At 31.9% G+C, this 23,503-nt stretch overlaps 2 protein-coding genes across 4 annotated transcripts in view; one reads left to right on the forward strand and one right to left on the reverse strand.

Moving 5' to 3' along the window:
• LOC113392295 (phosphoinositide 3-kinase adapter protein 1) lies at nt 1-22,218 on the forward strand. Of its 3 annotated transcripts, none has more exons than XM_026628667.2 (15): nt 1-261; nt 9,663-9,966; nt 10,518-10,765; nt 15,992-16,109; nt 16,345-16,571; nt 17,000-17,166; nt 17,340-17,484; nt 17,569-17,720; nt 17,825-17,957; nt 18,376-18,566; nt 18,740-19,574; nt 19,678-19,749; nt 19,867-19,964; nt 20,209-20,345; nt 20,675-22,218. In XM_026628667.2, the coding sequence occupies exons 1-15, from the start codon at nt 258-260 to the stop codon at nt 20,865-20,867; spliced, it is 3,024 nt and encodes a 1,007-aa protein (XP_026484452.1). In that variant the 5' UTR covers nt 1-257; the 3' UTR covers nt 20,868-22,218. The 3 variants fall into 3 exon arrangements, with proteins under 3 accessions (XP_026484452.1, XP_026484435.1, XP_026484445.1); XM_026628650.2 differs by lacking the exon at nt 1-261 and adding an exon at nt 7,852-7,991; XM_026628660.2 differs by lacking the exon at nt 1-261 and adding an exon at nt 9,353-9,486.
• Nucleotides 21,559-23,503, reverse strand: part of LOC113392318 (non-lysosomal glucosylceramidase) — a 10,928-nt gene continuing 8,983 nt past the window's right edge. Inside the window, exon 16 of the mRNA XM_026628689.2 lies at nt 21,559-23,455. Coding sequence (XP_026484474.2) covers nt 23,223-23,455 — 233 coding nt within the window. The 3' untranslated portion in view covers nt 21,559-23,222. The remainder of the gene's footprint in view (nt 23,456-23,503) is intronic.

The raw sequence follows: 23,503 nt of genomic DNA on the forward strand, positions 1-23,503 counted from the left end.
CAAGTTTACGGAGCTCATCGGCCACACCGGCTGTGTGCCCGCTCGGGGAATTTTATAATAATGTTTACATCGCACAAATAATTCGTTTGTGCCGTGAAAGAGTTCGATTCATTTATTTGTTATTCGAAATAACAAAATAGTATAGTGGTACCGTTGTTCTAATATATTATCGGGGACATCTGCGGGCCCTGTCAACGAACTAGACGTTCGAAGATTCACCATCTTTGGCAGCGGAAGTAGCGGCGGATGTCCCGGCAATGGGTGAGTGGAGTGGCATATGAATGCCTAACAACAATGCTCCGAGCTTCGTTCCCACATTTTCTATTCTTCCCATGTCCCCGCCAAAAGTTTGTTCAACCTTTAATTTTTTGTCGAGATGGATTTAATGTGTAGACGCAAACACAGTCTACTCATTTTAATTATGTGTACGTTTTGAAATTATGTTTTATTTAGTGGTATGGTGTTACATTTTGTTATATGGTGTTACATGTTATATCTAGATAGTCATATACTTTTACCATTATTTTATATCTTTTACAACCAGTCGCTACAATTTCGACAAGTTAAATTAAGGTTTTAGCTTAAAATATTTTCCTACAGATATATAAACTAATTAGGCTATATAAATGCAATATAATCAGTACAGCGCCAAGCGATCTCACAGAGCAAAATACATATATATATTAGGAACAATTATTTTATCTTATAGTACCTACACCATATACATTGCTTTTTTTTGTCCGAATCTAGATTTTACAACAAACATACATACAAAATCTCTCTCTCTACCCGAGCATAATATTACAATATTATGAATAACGTTTAATTTAGAATAAAGGTTAACTACCTAATAAAAAACAAAAATTTAAGATAGTACAAGTTATGACCGTGTGAAATAGTGGCAAGAATGTTAGCAGAGTCTAAACGCTTAATTGCAATTTCGTAGGTCTTTGAAATATTTAATACTAATCTTTATGTCTAGGAAGAGAACTGACACAAAATATCTGGGTCAATAAATGAGTCGCAATAATATAAATAAATAAACCAAATAGCTATACTTAGTTATATAGACAATGTCTTCTACAACAAATCTCATAATAGTAATTTTATCAATTATATTTAATGCAGTTTTTAAGCACATTTACATTAAGTATACATAGTATGTAGTATACATACATGTACACTATGTTAAACATGATAATAAAAACCAATAATGAAAAGTTTTCAGTGGATTAATAAACAAATATCAGTTAAGTAGAACTAGGTAACTTCGATGGTATGTAATCTGTACACACGACGTGTACAATACTTTGTTTAGCTCAGCTTAATTTGTATCTAGTAGCAATTAATACTTTGAATCTTATTAGCCTACTAAAGACGTGTGACATTGTCGCGGAGGTACTGTTACCTCTGCGTGCCAAACGCTTCCATGGTCCCGTTTAGTCTGAACAATGCATCAATTAACACATTATTATTCTTTGTTTTTAGCGATCGGATAATGCTGACCAGATGTATTAAATCCAATACTTCCTACATTTTATACAACAAAATTTATATTATAGGATTGTTGATATGCCATTATGTCCTATTTACAAGAATTGCAAGGTACATTGTAAATCTCAATAAAGTAAGAGATCTGAAATTAGTCTCGTTTTTTAAAGTATAAAGTAGAGCTCACTAAAAACCAACCAGAAAAAAAAAGACAACTTTACTTGTTTATTTTGCGTCCTTTTGCAGACGACTCGTTAAAAATTAAATTACAACATAATTATCTTTCATTGTTTCATATACTATTTGCCAATTTGCACCTTATGATTTTATTAAATAAATATTATATGGTAATAAATGAATTATATTTTTAATTTTCAAGCACATAAACCGAAACGAATGATTCTTTATTGACACCTGTAGGTGCCTTCCCATTTAACACCTCCCGGGAATTAGGTATAAAGTATATACCTAAGTAGAACCCGTCCACCGCTCAATAAATTAAAGTCGGAAGGTTTTTAGAGTAAAAAACCAAGTGTATTTTTATTATTGGCGTCCACGCAATCGCTACATTTCCAGCTTGTTCAGTATGTAGGAATGACTATACAAAGCTTATGAGTTGACACTTCGTGTATACCTCCTGGTGATGACTTCGACTCAAAAGAAAACTATGTCTTCATTATGTGGAAAACGTCACTACCAAGTCTTATGACTAAAAGACTTATGGATCTTCTTATTATATATAGGCCTATACCCCAAATATAATAAATATATTAAAAGAAGATTTGTGCCCAGGTTGCATTAACCTACTTTTGACGGTGACATTTAACATTTGCCGCTATATAGGACAGTAGGGTACCTGACGGAGCGTGACCTACATTCCAATTTTCCTCTCTTTACGACTGAATGAATTCAATAGCTGCTACGTCGAGGAGCAAATTAAATAAATTAGGTATTTCATTTATCCTATGACCTAAATATGAGGATTTCGGTACCTACAATGAATTTTATTTACTTGCTTATAACAGCAGCTTCAATACTTCGTCGGATTACGGCCCGCGTAGCGATGCGAAAGCTATTTCGAATATGACTTCTAGAACCAATGTTGTAGCAGGGCTTAAGTAAAATTCTGCAAAAAAAAAAATGTATCGTACTCATCTCGTACTCATACTACCCATTTGTCATAATTTATTCAAAAATAAATTTAATCTACAATATCTCTGGCTTAAGGACATCGCGTCCCTGTACAGAAAGGATTTAAAATGATGAATGTTGGAAAGTACTTTATATTGCAAAAATATTATTTTTAATAAAAAATATTAAATCGCCTTTAAAAAATGAAAAGTTATAGTATATATATCACTTAAAGTAAATATTTAAAAATTATATTGAAAATTTTCCGTTACTTTTGGATTCCGGTATTTTTTAACATTTAGTCGAAAATAAATGTTATAGTAAATATTTTTTACGTGAAAATTGGTTAGTATGTCTTAAACGCGCCGTTTACAGAGACATTCCACCCTTGTCACTTGACAGTATCTTCTTTTTTCTAACATGGAGCAATGTATAACACATTAATTAAAAATAAATTCATCAAAATCAAAATTCACACACAAGTAACAAACCCTGTAATTTTTTCCTTTTACCTACAATTTATGTGGCCAAAAGTCACCATATCGTCAGTAGGTACATATTGTGACACTTCGGTGTTCGTTCTTCACGTGTATTTCTTGGTCTTAGTAAATTCTAGGTCCATTTTTATTTCTACTATATAATCGACTTGAAGGTAGAAACAAAATGGCAGTGGGAATTGTACCAGCCTGTACTTACATATTGGTTTAAAATTCGAAATTCGACACGCTTAAAGCTTTCGACATGTGGTCGACCATGTAACTCTGTCAGTGCTTATCTTAATGGAGTCATTGTTCTTCTCAATGGTTAACTTCGCCCAATGGAACCGTTTAATTTTTTTTCTATCGGGTCAAGACAAATAAACGTTGTTATTTACGTTTTTGAAACGAGGTAATAGTTAGGGAGTTGCAGTCCTTTAATCATCCGATGATCCTGTAAAAAAATGTAAGCCGATTAGCTTATTTATTCTGCGTACAAATAAGTAAAAATAATGTCTTGCCAAAAATATAAGAACTTATTCAATGGTCCAAGACTACAACGATACTTTATTGAAATTATAGAATACTTCAGAAACTTTTATATAAAATGTTAGGCATATATTAAATTAGTATAAAGTAGTAAATTATGTCTCTAAAAATCATTGTCTTTGATTTATTATATTTAACAGTATGTGAGATGGCTATCTATGAGTAAGCTGTATGCCGAATTATTTTATAATAATTACTTACATAGAGATCAACAGGATAGGTTTTATAAAATTAATAGTGAAAATCAAACATAAAATAGGTGGCGGTCTAGTAGTATGTAAACAATAATAATTGAACTCTTCTTAACTAAGGTTTTACAACTTTTATTATCACGCTCCACTGTGGAATGCGGGTATTATAGATGTGGCGGAACTTCATCCGACACATGCAAGTTTCCTCACCATGTTTTCTTTACCGCCGACCCCAATATGAAATGAATTATATACAACAAGTACCAATTTTCGGATTGAACGCGCGTGATTGTGTTGATCCAGGTGTTTTAAAATCTTGGTCATCTCGGCTCTTCTTAAAGGGTAGTTAGCGTTAAATTATGAATATGTAATTATTTTATATTTATTAAGATTTGCCTATTCTAATTTATTTTATATTTTAAGCATAAATTATTCGTACTTGTAGTTTTTTTTCATTAAGTTACTTTAATACTTTGTATAGCAGCGTCGTGTATGTAAATAATGAATAACAAAACTGAAATCAAATATTTTAGGAAAAGATATCATTGGACTATGTATTGTATTGTATGTACACGGTACTCTGAGCACACACTAGTAGTATTAATTAATAATTGCACCTATAGACAAATAAAATATTCTCCTTTACATGAAATATCTCATTGATATACTTATATCATATTTTTATATTAGTTTGATTATCTCTTTGAACTTTTAAATATTGTCAAATGATTTAAGTAAATTGCCAAACATCCAGCAAATACTTTGGTATTTAATCTAAAGACAACAATATGTTTGACAAAAGGCGTTTGAAGATTTTTAAATTATTCCACTAAAGTGAAGAGAGACAAACATAAACTATATATAGTAATATATAATATGAACAAAGACTTACCGTACTTATTACGATAGCCATAAACACTATAATCCTATGGGATAAGTCTTATAGCTTCCCGTTCTTTCCTAAGTACGACGTATGTGCACAGTGAATTAATTCGACACAACCGGAAGCAGCCAATTGTATCTATACCGTGGCTAACGATCGCCGTCGCTGAACGATAATGCCTATCTTTGTCTATTGACCCTTATTCCATATTCCATGTAAGCTATTATTATGTCATGATGTCTGCTTGAGATTCTAAAGAGACTTATTATTTTATATTGCGTTACGACTTTAAATTACAGAAACCCGACCGTGTTGATTGGTATTATGTATTTGTTAAATATTTTTTTGGTATTTTCTTGTTTGGATTTTCACCATTAAAATACCATTGTAATGTTTGACTTTTAAGCCTCTGTGTAATATTCTGTAGTTTCGATCCTTCTTTCCTTCCTCTTAACTTAAAGGAAGCGCGGTTGTGGCCTCATTATTTTATAATATTCTTATAGATATCATTATTATCAATAAAAATCATAATGTAAGCCTTTGTACACATATAAATACCCGTCCATTATACAGTTGGGATATATGTGTATAATGAAAATTAGTAATGATCTGTTTTTGGTTTGTTTAATAGAATGGTAGATTTATAAATAAACAAGATAACAAAGAACTCTAAACCACTACTTAACACACTAATTAAGATATACTTAAATTTTTAATATTAAAAAGAAGAAAAAAGTGTTACACAAAGCATGTCCTAAAAATGTAGTTCGTGTAGTAGTATATTGATTCGTTACTTTGGGTAATTAAATGTACCTACTATGTTTTTGAAAACAAACATTAAGCGTTGGTGTGTAAAAAGTAATTTCGTATAAGCACCAGCTTCTCGTGCATGTTGAAGCACATGCGCTCGCGGCGTAAATAAACACGCACCATTCCGCAAATACTTTGCGGATTTTGAACCCGAATTTATTACGACTCATTACTTTTGTACATTTATTAATATGAACCATTATAACTTGTAGATAATTTAAGTCCAACATATTAATTTAAATGTAATGATAAACCCGGTTCGTTTTCGATGCAAAATCATATTTAAAAGTAATTTATTCACTTGTGTAAAGTTATAGTTACACGAATCCTTGCTACTTACTTAAAAAATATTAATCTTTAAACCTATATGGATCAGCTTGTTTATTTTTTATTTATATAGTATACCAATATAAAAGAAACTTTATAGTATATGTTCCGTTTCTTCGTGTCGCGCTCTCTGTAGACATAATGGAAGTGGTGGTTGACTTTTAGTATTGACATATATATGTAATTTGAACATATGGTTTAAATTGTAAGTGTAAATTTATAAGGTTTATTTAATAAAAACCGCAAATGATTTATATTTTCAATTATTTTACCATGATTACCATGTATTTTTTTTTCAATCGTAGAAAGGTGACTTCGGTATATATAAAAATAGTTGCAGACTTTTTAGTAGGTTTTTAAGAAATTACATAATTTTATACATGGTAGGATTTAAAAGTTTGATCCTAGGAAAAACCGAAGTGGAGGTCTACCCCGAAGATTTGTGAAATAGCCTAGTCGAAACAATATTTTTTAAAATAATTTTTTATGATATTTATAGATTACAACATCGTCCTGTCTCGTACTGTAAATTAATTTAGTAATAAATTGAGACTTGCCTCAAACAAAAATTGGTATCACGCATCCATTGATTTACAATTTTTAAAATATTTTATTTCAATAATATTAATTAAGTGTAGAACCGTTCCCACAAAAATAATTATTTAAAATCTGGTAAGGTAAAATATAAAATCATTTGAAAACCGTTTCTAAATAAATAGAACAAAAGCATAAAAACGTAATGCATATCTTCAATTTGCTTGAACCTACTCGTTTTATATGTAAGTAGGTATATACGGAACAGTAATTGCTTTGAAAAGTTATTTCCTCGTAGTCCTTTGTTAAACTTTGATGATGTACAAGTACGCTTTGTTTTACAGATGGAACCAAACAAAGTCAGTTCGACATCTGGTCTGTTTTTTTTACTTCCACTAACACAGTGCTCTATTTTCAAACTATACGTCATATACTTAGTTTGTGTTTTTATCGTTATAAGAACCGATGTATGTATGGTTGTCTACAAAAAATTGAATATGAATAAATTAATGATGAACATTTCATTGATATATTGTATTACACATTATAAATATTAATTTGTATAATTATTACTATTGCGTTTTATTTAACTGTTTGTTCACATATTCTACTCATTGATTATTACTAAAGAGTTCTCTGGCAAAAATCCTACTCTAATAGTCTTCTGGCGTATTGTCAAGTATAATATATATACTATATCAGAGATAATGAGATTTAGACAAAGACAATTTTACTATTTTTTACTAATATATTCGTAACACATTTATCTGTAATATTGGTCGTTTATTCTTAGGTATGTATATATTTCATAGTAAACAACGATCAGTTCAATGATCAACGATCAGTGAGTCGGAAACGTAACTCCATAAAATAACCCAGTTATAAATACAGTTCGGAATGCAAGATATTTATATTTCGCATACGATACGAAACAGCTGCGTGTGCTTGCAAGATGTCACCCCTTGTCACACATTTCTCGTTTACTATAAAAAAAATCAAAAGCTGAGATTAGTCATAAGATACCTACACCTTATCTATACGAATCCTTTTTTTCAGCCGTTTATAAGTATTCCTAATAAATGCATAATTCCTAATAAAAGCTGTTCCCCATGATATAAAAATATTTTTAGAAGCCATTTAATTATTTTTTTTATAAACAACCAACATAAATCTATATTTTACAAAGCGTATGTTACCCAATAGGTAAACGGAACCAGTACTGCCTATGAATGAACGTCAACGTCAACAATGTACGGCGTTTATTTACAAACATTAAAAGCTGGCGTGTGCTACCAAAATGGACACACCGCATGTGCATTGGAATTAAATCTGGTCGCAGGCTCCCCTTCATAAACGTATACGTACGTGATTTCTGTGCTCGGGTAGGGACGCTTCCTGCTCGCGCGTGCTAAGAAAGCTTCCCTTCCTCGTGAAAGTCCACACGTGTGGCACGCCGATCCACCTGCGCGCGCGCAGAGCTGAGATAGGCCGCCGTCCAGAACCCGACGCGCGTTCGACGGGATGTGTTGTGCTTAGTGCGTTACATACATATCTTCGGAGTCATGGGACCCCAATTCGACTACTGTCTGCGAGCCACGAGTGAGTGTGTTATAAATATATTTTATTATTTTATATACTTAATCCAATAATTAATAAATAGTTTGAAATATGTCGTTAGTAGAGTAGCTCAAAATATTAATTTAAAAACAAAGTTTCTAGCTGGAACTAACTGACAATGTATATATTTATATTATTGATCAAAAGCAAACAATATATATTATATAAGGATACGACGATACATATAGTAACCAGTTATTGTTTTGACTCAATACTCACGTAAGTGTAACCTATGTAGATTGCGTTTTATAATTAACACATACAACAATTAAATTTAAATTTTATTCAATTTCATACGTGTTAAAAAATATATATATTTATAAAACCAAAATCACATTAATTTCATAAACTTTGTTTTTCTTTCGGAACATTTTATACGTTTTCCAAGAACTTCAATTGATTCATCAAACAACAGATGTTTTGAAGACTTTGCCATTCGTTTCACTACAATTATATTATGTTTACTTTCATAAAGATATAAAATTTCGTAATGTTGTATTGAAATCAGCGTCATGTTCTCACGATACTTATTTATGTTAACATTTAAATTAGTCATGTTTCTTGTTCGGGAATGAGTTTACCATTGTAAGTTACTTGTTAATTTAGTGGGACACATGTCCCGATGGCAAATCACCCCGCTTTGTAGAAAATGCTTTAAGACCGCATATGCGGGCTAACGAAATTTGTATCAAAAGACATTTAGTCAATTGTATTTTAAATTATTTTTTGTGATATTATAAATAGATTATAGGAAATTTTAACTATTATGTAATATTATTTATGAATTATTGTAACATGGATTTATTATAGTAGAAATATTTTATATATTTTTATATTGATTAAATACAATTAAACATTATACTTATCCAATTAAAATATAATATACTTCTTTCAAATTTGATGTGGACTTATAATGATAAGTCCATATATCCATATGTCCATATCATTTAATGAATGAATCATTAAAATTCTGCGTGACGCTTGCACAGCACGACAAGAAAATGGAGAATATTCAATAATAAAAATATATATTTGAACCTTGAATCAAAAGTCTTTTAAGATATTTTTCACACGTTGATATAGAAGTATTTTTAAATAGGCTTGTAAAGTAGTTGTAGTTGATTATTTTTTCATGCAAATTAGAGTTTGAAGAAAATCAATATTATTTGGATTTATAACGTTCCGGTATTTTCGCGACATCCATTGCTTAAGCGGGGCAAATACTGATTGTCTAAATAGGTTTATCTAGGAATCATCGCTCTATATAAGAACAGTGGCTTAAATACGTTAGAGCTTGGATGAAGATTGCTTTCAATTCGCATTTTCCGGCTTACAAAAGTAGGTTGGTCTACGGACCGCACTGGACATAATGGAGAGCCGTTAGTTCATTGTCGTTATTGAATAATTCCCGCGCGACTCAGTCGCTCGGCGGTAGCCAACAGACGACAGGCTTCAGGGTTACTGATGATGATCATCCGTAAGCAGAAATCTGGAAGTACACATTATACATGCATAAATCATTTGTAGTATATGTATAAAAAATAATTTATTGCGATATTTAAATATTTCTTTAATACTTATTCAATGATCATAACACTTCAAAATATATATATAAATAATATTTAGTAGCCTGAATTAATTAATTTGTTGCAGATAATCCATCATATTTCGCGTTTTCTGACAAAGATGTCGCCGACAGCGCCGGCCCTCATACATCAGCGTCAGAACAATATTCCAGGTCAGCCCCAGCACGTTCTTGGGTGGATGGCGGTCGACCCTTAAGTTCTCCGCGTAGACGCGAACCTGAAAGCCCTAGAAGGAAAGAATTCCGTGCTCTTCTAAGATCTTTATCTGCTAAGGAACCTGAAAAAGCTGAAGCATTTTTAAAAGGCCAACCGAGGCCGGGAGATTGTGCGCCTGGTGACATGAGGAACACATTTACGGCACCAAGAATAAAGTGAGTTTGTCTACTTCAATATCAACTGATATAGTACAGTAACACTCGTAAAAGGCAAACATCTCTTATTTTTTCCAAAATTCCATCAGACAGATTCAGTTTTCCTAACGGTGTTGTGCCTTACTACCGATCACAAAATTAAACACATTAAAATGAGTAGTGGTACTTACCCAGTTTTTTATGCTTTCGGACTATCTCTCGTGACCAAAATTTTATATTTATTGGAGTAATATTTTGAATTAATTATTTTAAAATAAAAACAAGTATTTTAGGAGTTGATTTGTTTTTGTTAAATACACCTCAAATCTCACAAAACAAAACGTAATAGCTTAATTATTGCAAAAGAATCGTATTTTTTTTATTAAACATTACTTATTTTATTTCGGACCAAGAATATCAGATTTAGAAACGACATAACTCCGTAAAATAAATAACGTTATCGTTATTGTTCTAAGTATTTGACCTCGTTACTGCAGTATCGATACAAAAATATAAATAAAATATCATCATAATAAATACTCTAATTTCCTTATTAATTAATTTGAATGCAGGAAAGGCAAAATAAGTTCGAAGATTTTTACATCGGATGGTACTAAGGAGCACGAAGAAGTTTTCTACACAATTCCCCTACAAGGCCGTAGGCGACACTCAGTAGGTGGATACCTAGCTACCGGATCTGCAGGGAATGGGGAAGTTACCACGGTACCTAGTGAAGTCCCCAAGATGCCACCTCCCCGAATCAACCAAACAGAGGATGAAGCTGTTAAGAGGCGAAGGCCAAAAAATTTTCCATTCAAAGGTAAGCTTGTTGCTATGCTCTTAGCGTACTTTTTACTGAGTAGTAAGATTCATTGGATTTATATTATGCTGTATAATAAAGTCATTTTTCTATAGTTTGCGGAATATTTTCATGAAGTTGAGGGAATAATTACTTTCGAAACCCTATCAATAGTTAATAATAAACGTAGGAATGGACAGGATGATAAATGGTCGTAAACAATACATTAGAGACCTAACTCATTATCAATAGAGAGCATTGCGCCCGAACTCTTCGACCCTTTATGATAACATGATAAGGAAAAACCATTGTCTTGAATAGGTAACGATCTTAACGAATATGTAAGACTGGCGCTTTCGATATCAAAGTCCTGTCAAACATACCAGACATTAAAACTTACTAAAATCATTTGGTTTACGAGATTTTTGATCTAACCGCGAAATAATACAGTACTACGTTTAAAGTACAATATATCAATAGGTCTACGATCTATAAGGGAACTTATCTGACGTCAATATTCAAACAATATTCGGTGATTAGACTTATCTTAGGACACGAACACAATTGGTACGTGCCAGTATTTACACCATCAGTTTTTTCACAGACACGACAGATAATATTTTAGAAAATATTGATTTAGGACTTCAAATGTGGCCAAATTTGTTTAGCAAGATAAGCTGTCAGAGATGGTGTTTCAATTATCGTCGCGACGAACTTGCGTTTTAGTGCTTTTAGTATGCGAAGTGCGTGCGAGCGCGCCGCCTGACGCCAGCGCAGCACTCCCGCCGCGCCGGCGCGATGCGCTTCGTCGCGAGTCGCGAACCGACACTTCGCAACGCTCTGTTCTCAGGGCTCTCGCTTCTAAGACCTCTGTTCAGTTTGCTTATTCCGTACGCATTCTAGTGCTTCTCTACAATTCAGTGCAATGTCATCCATTTAAGTTTGTTCCTTCGTATACTACGTTTAGTCTCATTCGCGGGTTAATAGTTATGGATAAAATTGACGAAATAATGGAGGAACATAATACAAGTGAGTGCGTTAATAATTATAAATATTTTTTTCTTTAATTAGTAAATATCAAAAGATCTAGTTGTTCAATGGTTTGTGTTGTTTATTTATTTGTCTTGTATCAAATGTAGTTAGAATACTTTTTAAAATTACCGATTAATGAATTTACTGGAATACTATTGTAAACTTTTTAATAGCGGTTTAACTTAACACATTTCTTTATCTAGCACGAATGCTCATTGAATTGAGTTTTGCTATGAAGAAAACTGTTCTGCTAGAAAAGTTAATCAAGAGAAATGTCAAAGGAACACCGTAGAAATATAACATTCTACTGTATCTTGGTGCGTAATGCCGTTGCAATAAAGGCTAGAATCGACAGTCATGTATATTTTTTAACCTAATAAACTCATTAACAATGCAGAATGGCAGGACTGGCAGTATAAACATCATATACTTTACATGCATCGAAGCAACTCCCATAATGTACTCGCCATAGGAATATAAATGTAGACGCCTATTTTGTTTTCTTAACTTAAAGTAAAGAATCGCCCCCATGAAGCAGATATTCTTTGTTGTAAAACGTTTTTATGACATCCGCCGTTTACAAGATATCGTAAATTCATATAAAAAATCCTATTGTTTACACAAGACAAAATTACACACTTATTTTAAAATATTAATTTCTAATAATAGGTACGTATACCTATTTATTGAAAATTATTTGGGATATGAAAATGTTCATATTAGTTATTGGGGTCGTCCGCGTTGTTGGGGTTGGTCGTCAGTCATAACACATAAAGTAGTCAGGCATTATAAAGTATTTCCTTTCTTGGAGCTTCTTCATCTTCATAACAAATTTGATTAAATTCGGAATAGTGGTTTGGCCATAAAAGAGCAACAGACACACAGATACACTGACGGACGTAGTTACTTTCGCATTTATAAAAATAGCATAAATTGGCAAAAAAGAAATAAGTAAGTTTCACCGGTTTTAGAGCTTACTGCTCTACGTGAGTACCACTCACTCATCCGTTATTTTACCGTCAAACAGCAATATAATAATAAAAATATAATTTTTATTACTGTTTTTTTTTCATCTCTCAAACTAGAGTTGGAATAGTATGTGAGAGTCTCCAGATATAGAGAGAGATATAAGATGAAGGTAGTTTATTAAAGACTCCGCTACCTTCCTAGAACGTTCGATGAGGTATAAAATTCAATTTGCAAACTCAATTTCCTACAAAATTATGACAGATAGCGATTCTGGATTTATTCACTTCGGATCATAATTAGGTCGGATCCGTGGGCAATGCATTAGTAGGACGTTAGCTTACCTAATTGTATATATGTTTGAGCTTATGTTTATAATATTTTTAAAAATTAGGACGATAGTCTGGTATATATTATACACTCTATTTGTTTTCTCATATCACAAGCTTCCTTTAACATAGATAGGTACATATTTTTTAAACAGCATACTTACGTAGGCCGGTACTTAATCGATAATTTTATTCTAGTGGTGTAAATTGTGATTTATTCTATACAACTATATATAAAGGAAAAGAACACATACTAATTTTGAATAGTTCATGTAAAATTAATTTTATTATGAAATAAACTTCAAATTATTTCAAATGGAAAAATTCTAAGAACATTAAGACACTTCCTTCACTCGAAGGACGTATAGCCGTATAACCCCAACCATGGACTATGAGTAGGTACACGTGCTAGGTTTATATTCTAATCAATATTTTCAAAACGTAGCCATTATAGTATAAGTATTGCTATATTGAAGGAACTTTAAACGCGTAAATGCCATATGGATGCCATCAATCACGTTAAGTATTAATTAAAGTACAATTTAATAAAAAAAACTACATTGCCTTCTTTAATAAAGCAATTTAAATGTAAAACAAGTAATATAAACGTTTCTTTACCTGAAAGATGCCGATTTCCTAAGCATTTTAACTCAACGACTGAAATAGATTAGGTATTTAAGTACAAGTTTACGTTAATCCGTATGAATAATATTTTAATATTACTCACACCGAATGTATGTTATATTTAAATTAAGCCGTTCTAATTACTATGTGATGTCAGAAAGTATAAAATCGCAATGATTAAGTACAGCGAGCAGACAGAAGGCACAGAAAAAGAAGGAAAAGTTTATTTTGATATCATGATTCATTCACAGTCGGGTGCTGCCAGCTCACAGTTCATACTAACTGAAACTATAACAGGCTCTTTGTTATCACAGCTCCCATATTATTACACTTATTATTACAATAAATATCATAAACAGATTTGCGTGATTTCCCGTTAATCGGGCTGAATCAATAACACTATGGTTTTGATGTATTTTTATAAACCTTTCGATAAAGTACAAGATTATCAATACATAACAGAAATACGTTTAAAAACAGGACAGATATATGACCGTGTCTCTTTTTTCGATTTATGGTTTTTTTTACCCAATTATTGTTTACTCAAGCGAGTTTAAAACGGTGTTCCAGTTTTAAATCAAAACACTTTTACTATAAACTGTCTTTGAACCGATATTATTTACGTGATAGAAAACGGTAGATCAAAAAGGCACCTGACCTGACAAACTGAAATCCGTTGTAGGAAACTGCAACATTTCAGCCGGCACATCAAAGACGCCGGCCAATGAACTGAAAATGGACGATGTACGCTCAATGCCTTAAATGTATAATCGTTTTTTATAAAACTAGTAACTAAGGTCTATGAATCTTTATATCGGCATTGTACAAACATATCAATGTGAGTTTAGAAGTTTTCTAAAATATTAATTAAAAAAATATATCAAAGTGTCTGCGTGAATTTAGTTTAGTGAAAATTTGTTTAATTGTTCTAAGGAATCAGTTGTTTTATATTACTTTATTAAGTAATAACAGCGATCCTGTTATTCATACATACCTTTTATTAAGTGCGCGCCTTCCCGCTGCATATAATCGGCCATAGTTATTCTGAGCCACGCTGATAGACGTTTGTCTATTTAGGAAACGGATATTACATTTAGTTGGGTCTTCATTTGGCGGCAGAGGTGGGTAAGTATAAATCCGTATGAGTTTCCGGTGCGCGCGGTGCATAGCATATTTTGTAAGCAGCCGATGCGTATGCGCACCGTTGGAAGCAATAAAAACTTTTACAGCCAACGCGTGTTTTTAAACTTGAACATTTAAGAGAAATGTGATTTCGGAGCTTGGTGGTATAGGTCCGCGGCCTATTTTCAAAGTAATCCTAAAATAACTTTGAAGCGCTCCAATACCAATAATTAAAGTTTCATTTTAAATCCATTAAGCTTGTCTTAAATTGCAGTAATTGATTTCAAGTATCATTAAGGATAAACGGTCTAATGGTAAGCCAAGGGCTAAAGACGGGCGGTCAGGTTACGGGCGGCCAGCGCGGCGCGACGCAGGCGTGCAGCTGTAAGCGCGCGCGCAGATGTTTTTGCAATAATTTATTATTAAATATTTATGCTGAAATGACATTTCGAAATTTGAATTTCAGTTTTCGTATTTAGTATACAGTTTTACGTTTATTTTTAAGTTGAATCGATGTAGTTTACTATTAAGTCCTCACTAGTTAACAATTTAATCGTTAAATTTAAAGCAATACAATCATTATTATAAGGAAAACAAAATTAAAAATCAGAGATATCAAAGTGTTATACTGAATTAAAGTTGTATACACAAACGTAACTCTACATAACGACGGTAAAAGTTATTAGTAGAGCTTTATGATGACCCGTGAACTTCGTTGCAGGCAACGACCTATAAAGATATCAAGTGAACGACATCGTTCATGCCTTGATTATCCCTTGACAACGCTTCCTTTAAACATTAGGGATAATACAACAACTTCACGGCACCATCTTGACACTATGTCAATTTTACTTGATAAACATTTAATGTTTAGGGCATTTCCTTGTTAGATAAAAACGTCGTCATAAGTTAGTTAATAAATTACTTCTACCAGTAAATCGTCATTACAATATTCGTAGAATCAATCAAACCTCTTTACTGTTATCTTTACTCTGTCGCCATTGTGTTTGTTTTATTATTATTAATTATTTATTATAGAATTTAGTCTTTTTTGAAAAATACTTACTTTCTTTTGAGTATGGTTATTTTCATTTAAAATGTGGCGTGAAGAAATAGAATAATAATATTTTTGTACATTTTAAAGTTCATTAAAAAAGGATGTTTTTAATTATAGAAATGGAAGATATTGCAATTCTGTGGAGTTCCGGATCACCAGAAAGCGCACTTTGGTCGGATTATCTGGTGGCTAGTTTCGACAAAATTATGTCACAACGGGCTAGGCATCACTATAGGTAAATATTTGCCTCATTATTTAAGTCCGTTTGCATCAGGCAAACATCATTTGATGCCCTTTTTCTGTCGACATAAAAATTATTGCTTAAACTTTTGTTTCCTCTTTAACTATGGTATATTATGTAACTAGACATTTCCGTTTAAAATTCGTAATTGTCTTATTGCATTGCTGGCCGCGTTATAATGTTTGTGTTTGGTCGTTGTTCATCCATAAAAGTGTAAAAAAATTTTCAGAGTCACACCAATTACCGCGGAAGAGCTCATGTCTTCAGACTCTCAAGAAAAACTAGAGAAACTTTCAAAAGCTCAATTACAAATAGTAATTTTATGTCCCATTCTTGCTTCAAAGTTATCTGATCTGAAAAGAGAACTACATTCTGAGAATTTATTTAAACTCGACAAAGTGTTAGTCATGCTTCTTGGCGTTGAAAAAAATCATGTCGTGGCTAATAATTTTGAAGGTAGGTCAACTGCACGTATTTTTATATTTCGGATACTTACTAGTCACTACATTCAAAAACAGTAAAAACAACTACAGTTTGTTAGTCTAAAAATGACTAAGGAATTCAAAATAATAAGTAATACAAAATAATAAATATCAAAATAATAATAATTACATTGAAAAAACCTTCATATGTATCTGTTTCGGTTTAATCATTCGTATTATTAGCTCGTCGTGGCTTTACTGTGAATTTGCAAATACCAATAAATTACTACATAGAAAATTTATTTTGTTATATATATTTTCCTTCACCAAATGTTTTTATGAGCTTGGGTAATTTTTGTTTATGGACACGTGGACATATATTTTTCTTTAAGCTGCTAAAAATTTATAGATATTGAGATATCTTTGGTTACTTTGAATTTCATATGATGTAATTTTTTGTAGATTATCCATCAATGGAGCAGTGGCAGATGATGTCAGTGCGCGAAAAGGATACCTCATTCGTGGACACATTCCTGACAGCTGCCGTTGGTATCCTCAGGACAAAAGACTGCAAAGACACTGCCACAGATAGAACAAGTTTCTCCATTGTACCAAAAAAAGTTAAAATAGTACGTATAAACGAAATCGTAATACCAGGCATGTAGTCAATGTCAGTATAAAATGTATCGCAAGCATACTTTATTACTTAACTGTTACTGACGATATTGATAAGAAAATGCTTGACTTAAATAATAAAAATGAAAGTAGAAACTTTTGTTACAATGTTCTCCTTTTATCACAGGGTCAAAGTCGAGTGATAGCGCTCCTCAACGACCCTATTAGAGAAGAAGACAGTATAAAAATAATGGTCGACAAAAAGGGTGAAGTTATTCACATACCAACATTCAAAAAGAGGAACCCATACACGCTCCAATTTGATATACCAGGTAGAGTATTAAACGATTAAATGTTATGCAAATAACGTGTATTTCAAAAAATAAAGCATTAAATTACAAAAAAATTGGTTACAGAATCATGTTTAGAAGTTTCGATGTTAGTTTGGGTGCGCGTGAGCAAGAATGGTCAATCTTTAGGCAGGCGACAAATTAAATGCGAGAGCCGTTTAAGAGAATTGGATCAACTGTTAAGAGCATCGGACCATCCTCTAGAATTTATGTGCCAGGTATAAAATTATTGCTTATTTCCAATACTATTATTAAAAAGGCACTGCAATATTACAAGCGTGTACAAATATTTTTATTTAGTAAAAATACCTTTTTATTTCAGACTTTAGGTTTTAAGACTACGAGTAAGGAACAACTAGACAGTTGGATGTTGAATGCATTTCAAAAGAATATTCCACCTCATTTTAATCTGCTCTCTTCATCCGAGCAGTACAACCCAAAATCTGACATGACGAGTAAGTCAATTTTATAACTAAAATTTTATTATTAATATAAAAATAATTATTTTTTATACATGCAAAGCCGTAGACAGACGTGTGCCATTTATAGTATATTTAAACCTTCTCCCAAACGCACTGCATCTTCTAGTATACGTTTTGTACAGGTATATAAGTTTAGTAGTTCTTTTTTTTAAGTTAGATAATACAAAACATTGATTCAATAATCAATAAGGATATTCGAATACGAAAAAATAAGTAGAAAGCCTTCACATTAGCTTGAACATATCCACTCATTCGGATCATCTTCAAGGTCTTACTTTGTATGTTAAATCAGTATCAAAATGTAAAGTTTGTGGGTTATTGCAATCATTGTGGTAATGACAGGATCGTGTGGGCTAGGCGTTCGTATCGTTTCATTAAAGCAACGTGGCAGGTGGCGAGGAGTACCCCACGCTGCTGCACTGGGCGGCGCGTTTCGGACTGGAGCGTGTGTGCTGGCAGCTGCTGGAGTGCCCGGGCGGCGGCGCGGCCGTGGCGCTGCGCAACGCGCGCCGCCGCACGCCGGCTGACCTCGCGCGTGATCACCGCCATCTGCGCCTCGCCGACATGCTGGCCGACCATCTTGTGAGAGCGCCCCCTTTACCTCGCATGCCTTTTATCGTATTATTTTTTTTAATTTATTATCTCATGCCTATTATAATAGTACCAGTGTTTAACAAGGCTTTCAAAATTCCATACAATTCGGCTATTAGTCATGTATGACGGTGCAGATTTTTGAGTATATATTTTCTTTACAGAAAATAAATGAATTTTCCAACATGTATTACTATTTGAAAAATATGTCCGACAACGACAAAGAAGATTCGCAAGAGGAAGACAAACAGGGAGAAGAATTGTGTATAGTAGAAACCTCTGACACGGTTGACTCTCCGAGCAATGAAAACGAAAAAGGTTCGGAGAAAGAGACTATGCCCGATCCTTTTAGTGAGGTCTGCACTCAAAATTTAGAAGAAACACCGCTTAACCGCGAAGAAAAAAAACAAAGACCGAATTTAAAATTACCAAAGGTAAAGGAACAGTTTTACCAAAACGATTTCCAGCTTCACGACAATCGAGTTGACCGTATACAACAAGCAATTGAGCATGATTACCTCGTACAACCGTCAAACATAAAAGTAGAAAGTCCAAAATTTCGACCTAATAATTTGTATGCAAATAGTTCAAGGTTGCTACCGCAACAGACAGACATATTCCTATACTCTCCCACCGAAGAATCGAAGGCTTTTACTATTGACACTCCAACGAGTGACATTAGTCAAATAAATCTAAACATTAAAGATATCCGCCATAGCGGTAGCATAAAATCTGGTAAGGATGTGACGGGGCAAGAAGAGCTAGCAGAAATAATAACAGACTTTAAAAATAATGTCTTTACTATTTCTGAAGTCGAAAAATTAGTCATGGAGTGGAAGAACCGAAATGAAACACAGCAATCCCTCAAAGAAAAGCAAGAGCAATTGAATAAGATGCGTGAAGAGTACGACAAAATTCAGCTGAAAATAAAAGACACTATGAAACGTCCAACACCGTTCGAAAGAGTAAAGAAAATGTTTTCGAAGAGTAAGAACAAACGTAAGTATTGAAACCGCCTAGTTAATTAAAACGAATTAATTTGGTGACCGATAATTGAACATCGTTAATTACTTAATTCATTATATGTATAAATGTTTTGCAGACCACGATAACAACACTGGGACAATTGAAAAAAGGAATGGAAACACAAGACCGAATAGCAGTTTAAGTGACAGTAAGTTTTTTTTTTCTATTTTTATTTTGTACCTATGAACAATTTATTGGTAAAATAACTGAATATTTTTTATTTTACTCGTATCGAAATGAACCTAATAATTAACTATTATTTTAGGCTCCTCATCATCAGGCCGTCTGAGTACTGTTAGTGGAGGGAGTGTTGGAGAAACTAACAGTGTTCAATCTGAATTGGATGATAAAGCTAGATCAGTGGTAAGTACCTTAATCTACGTATTTTAAATACCATTTTAACAAAACCAAATCATTTAAAAAACCTTTGACAATCATGTTTCATTATCTACTATTTTAAAATATAAATATTTTTAATAAATATAATATATATGTACATAAAAATCGTATTGCTATTTATAAGGTTAATTTATTAACCATTTAATGTGATAAGCAAAATAAATATATCATTAATCAATCGTAGATAAATGATTTAATCTATTTTTAGATATCGGCGAGTACTTTGACAATGAATTCATGTGACGGCGAGAATCGTCTCGACGACTACTTGATTCCGCCGCCGCCGCGACCCCTCAACGGATGTCCTCAATTTACCACGTTCGGACATCCTAAGCACGAAAATAGGTAAATATAAATTACAAGGATAACCCAACTATTATTAGAATATTATAGTTTTCATCTAATAACATTGTTCTGTGTCTCGTTATATTTTATTTTCTATTAGCAATTCTTACTTCAACTTCGATACTTAAATCAAAGTATCTTCGTCATGTAATTTCAATTAGTTTTTTATTTTATTATGTTTTTGAATATTCCATCATTTAAAAAATAATTAAATCAAATCAAATCAATTTTATTCAAGTAAACTTCACAACGAAGCGTTTTTGAATATAGAAATAATTATTAACAGTAAAGAAATAATAATAATTTTGTTATTGTTCTTATTTTACCAGAGGGCAACATATGGCTACAATAGTGGAACGAGAAGCGTCTGCGTCAAGAGAACGACTAGACTGTGATTCGGACACAAGTTCCACGCATCTGCGATTAAACTTCGGCGCACGCGATAAATCTCACGCGATAAGTCGCTGCGATGATCGCGATGGAGCACATATGTATATGAATATTTCAGCTTCGCACACATAATTACCGTAATGGATTGAGTAGTTTTCATCGTAGTTTCAGATAGTATTAACAAAAATATAAAAATAAAATAATACTCTGTCTCGTCACAATAAACTTGCTACTAAATATATCACATGTATTGTTACATAAAAAAGTTCCAATTTACAATGATAATTATTTCGTGTACATTTCAATGCAATGTTTCGATTCGTATAAACATTTGTCGTGAATATAAAACATGAATATTGTTTCTATACTTGTCCGATCCTTTTACGAGTAATTACGATTATGGAATACATGATAAATATATGACGGCAATCAACCTTATTTGGCGAGATTTGAAAGATACTTCAACGAACATTAAATGGCCAGTGTTGTGCATATTAGAATTAATAGTTAATACATTGAATAAATAGTGTGAATCATCAATCCCTAGATTATGTTTAACCTATATATTAATGATAGTGTAAGATTATTAAAATGAGGGAAAAATGCAAGTTTTTATTAGCAATGTGAAATTGGTAATGTATTAACCAATATGATTTAATGTACATAGACTCGATCTGATATTATATAGTCTATATGTGTTTCTAATAATAAATGTAAATGGTAAATCGCACTATATTTAATAGTGTCTTGTGACTATACTTCAACTGCCTCTGAACGGGACGAATAATAATTCTGTATTGGACTATAAAAAATATGTCGGGGATATTCTTTTTAATTTATGATTACGTAATATTTTTTATTAGGAGAACATCACGAAATTTTTGAAGACTGATAACCATTCTTGAAACCATGTTGTAAATATTTGTAAATATATAATAAGCAAAGATAACTTTTTAAGCATTTCTATTTATTTTTACAAATTTTACTTCCTTATTATTAATAGTACAAAATATTAGAAAATGTAATTTTAGTGAAGCCAAAAAGAAAATCAAATAAATGTGTAGTTTATAATGGAATCTTAGAAAATAATAGATAAAAACAAGATATTTTGAATAAAAAATTGTATTATCTTTCCCAAAATGCATTTATAATACATAATACATGAAAATAAAAATGTAAAATCAGATGTATTTTTGTATTCAAATCCACTTAATTAAATATATACCTATTTTACTCTAGTGGCAATAATCATTGTTACAGGGTCCAGCATCCATATAAATTTTACTAATATAAATGTAATAATACTTAGTAATTGTCCTCAGTTCTCTTTTGCTTTAAATATTAAAAACATAGTATTACATTTTAAAGACTCAATATGCAATAAATTACATTTATATCTTTGGCATATAGTTATGATGTTCATCATCTATTGCACATCGAATTACCAACTAAAATATATTCAAAGTAATGATAATAAACATAAAAGTTAAAACAAAACGCTGAAACAATATTTTATTTTATTCATTAATATTAATTTTTTCTATTTATTTACTATCTTATGTTGTCTTTTAGAACTATCATTAAAGGATTTTTATTTAAATGAAAACAACTTCCAAATGTATACATAAGGAAGAAATAAAAATCACATACACAACAAAGATACAAAACTAAAGGTATATTTTCAAATACTAATATTTACCGGACTATTTATATCTAGCACGATGTTGTCATATGTAAACATACGATATTGTGCGTGGCTACACTGTACTCGGTTAAAAAAGCTATAACCTGAGCAAACAAAATCTTTAAGTAATAATAAGCAGATTGCGATTAATTTAATTTCCAACCTGTTTAGATTCCGTGATACCAATTTTAAGTTACTTTCATTTTGTTATCTAAAAATAATAGAATTTTTCAATAATTCATTAAATATATCTAATATGATGTAGGAATACTGCAATTATTATAAATTAACTCTTAACATAGTAAAAAAAAAAAATTAAATTGGTGGTTAACCTGATTGATGATTATTATCAATAAGTTCTGTAAACAAAGTAGTAAGTGAAATTTTGTTTCAAGTATGATCTTTAAATGGTAAATTTAATCTTATTATTCGAAATAAATTTTATTTTGTGCAGTTCATACTTGCCATGACATTTTTAGAGCAATTTTTTTTGTCTTTGTATGCCAAAAAAAAGTTAAAACAATTTTTTACGTGATTGAAAATACTGTGTACATACATATTAATTCGTCCAAGACGTCAAAAACCCTAATTTGACATAATGCTATTAAGCGTTTTTTTTTTAAATTATAAGGCAATTTCATTGTTTAAATATCTCACAAGATCTTCAAGACAATATACAATGTTTTAACAAAATATTTTTTGTACATGAAACGGAACCACTTGGCACAATTATATTCTTGATGTTAAAATTTAAAAACTCAATGTGTCCTCTTTTTACAATGCAAATCAAATTTTCGCTAACACTATAAATTATTTTCTTTTGGGTGTAGTGCTTGACCGTTAGTAATAGGAACTATTGGGCAAGGCCTGGTCAATATAGCTTGATACATCGCCCATATAGCTAGAGGTCGCATGTACGCTATTGAACGGTGGTTTCCATTCTCATACAGTGCTTCGGGAGTTTCAAATGATAATCCCATTTTTACTAAGGTGCTCTGTAATCCGCCAGCGGTTACAAATGCTTGCTCGTGCATACCTGTAACAAGAAGTCATAATTATGTTTATCTTTCTCGGCAGATTTTGG

This window comes from Vanessa tameamea, chromosome 10 (assembly GCF_037043105.1).
Source record: "Vanessa tameamea isolate UH-Manoa-2023 chromosome 10, ilVanTame1 primary haplotype, whole genome shotgun sequence".
Taxonomy (NCBI): Eukaryota; Metazoa; Arthropoda; class Insecta; order Lepidoptera; family Nymphalidae; genus Vanessa; species Vanessa tameamea.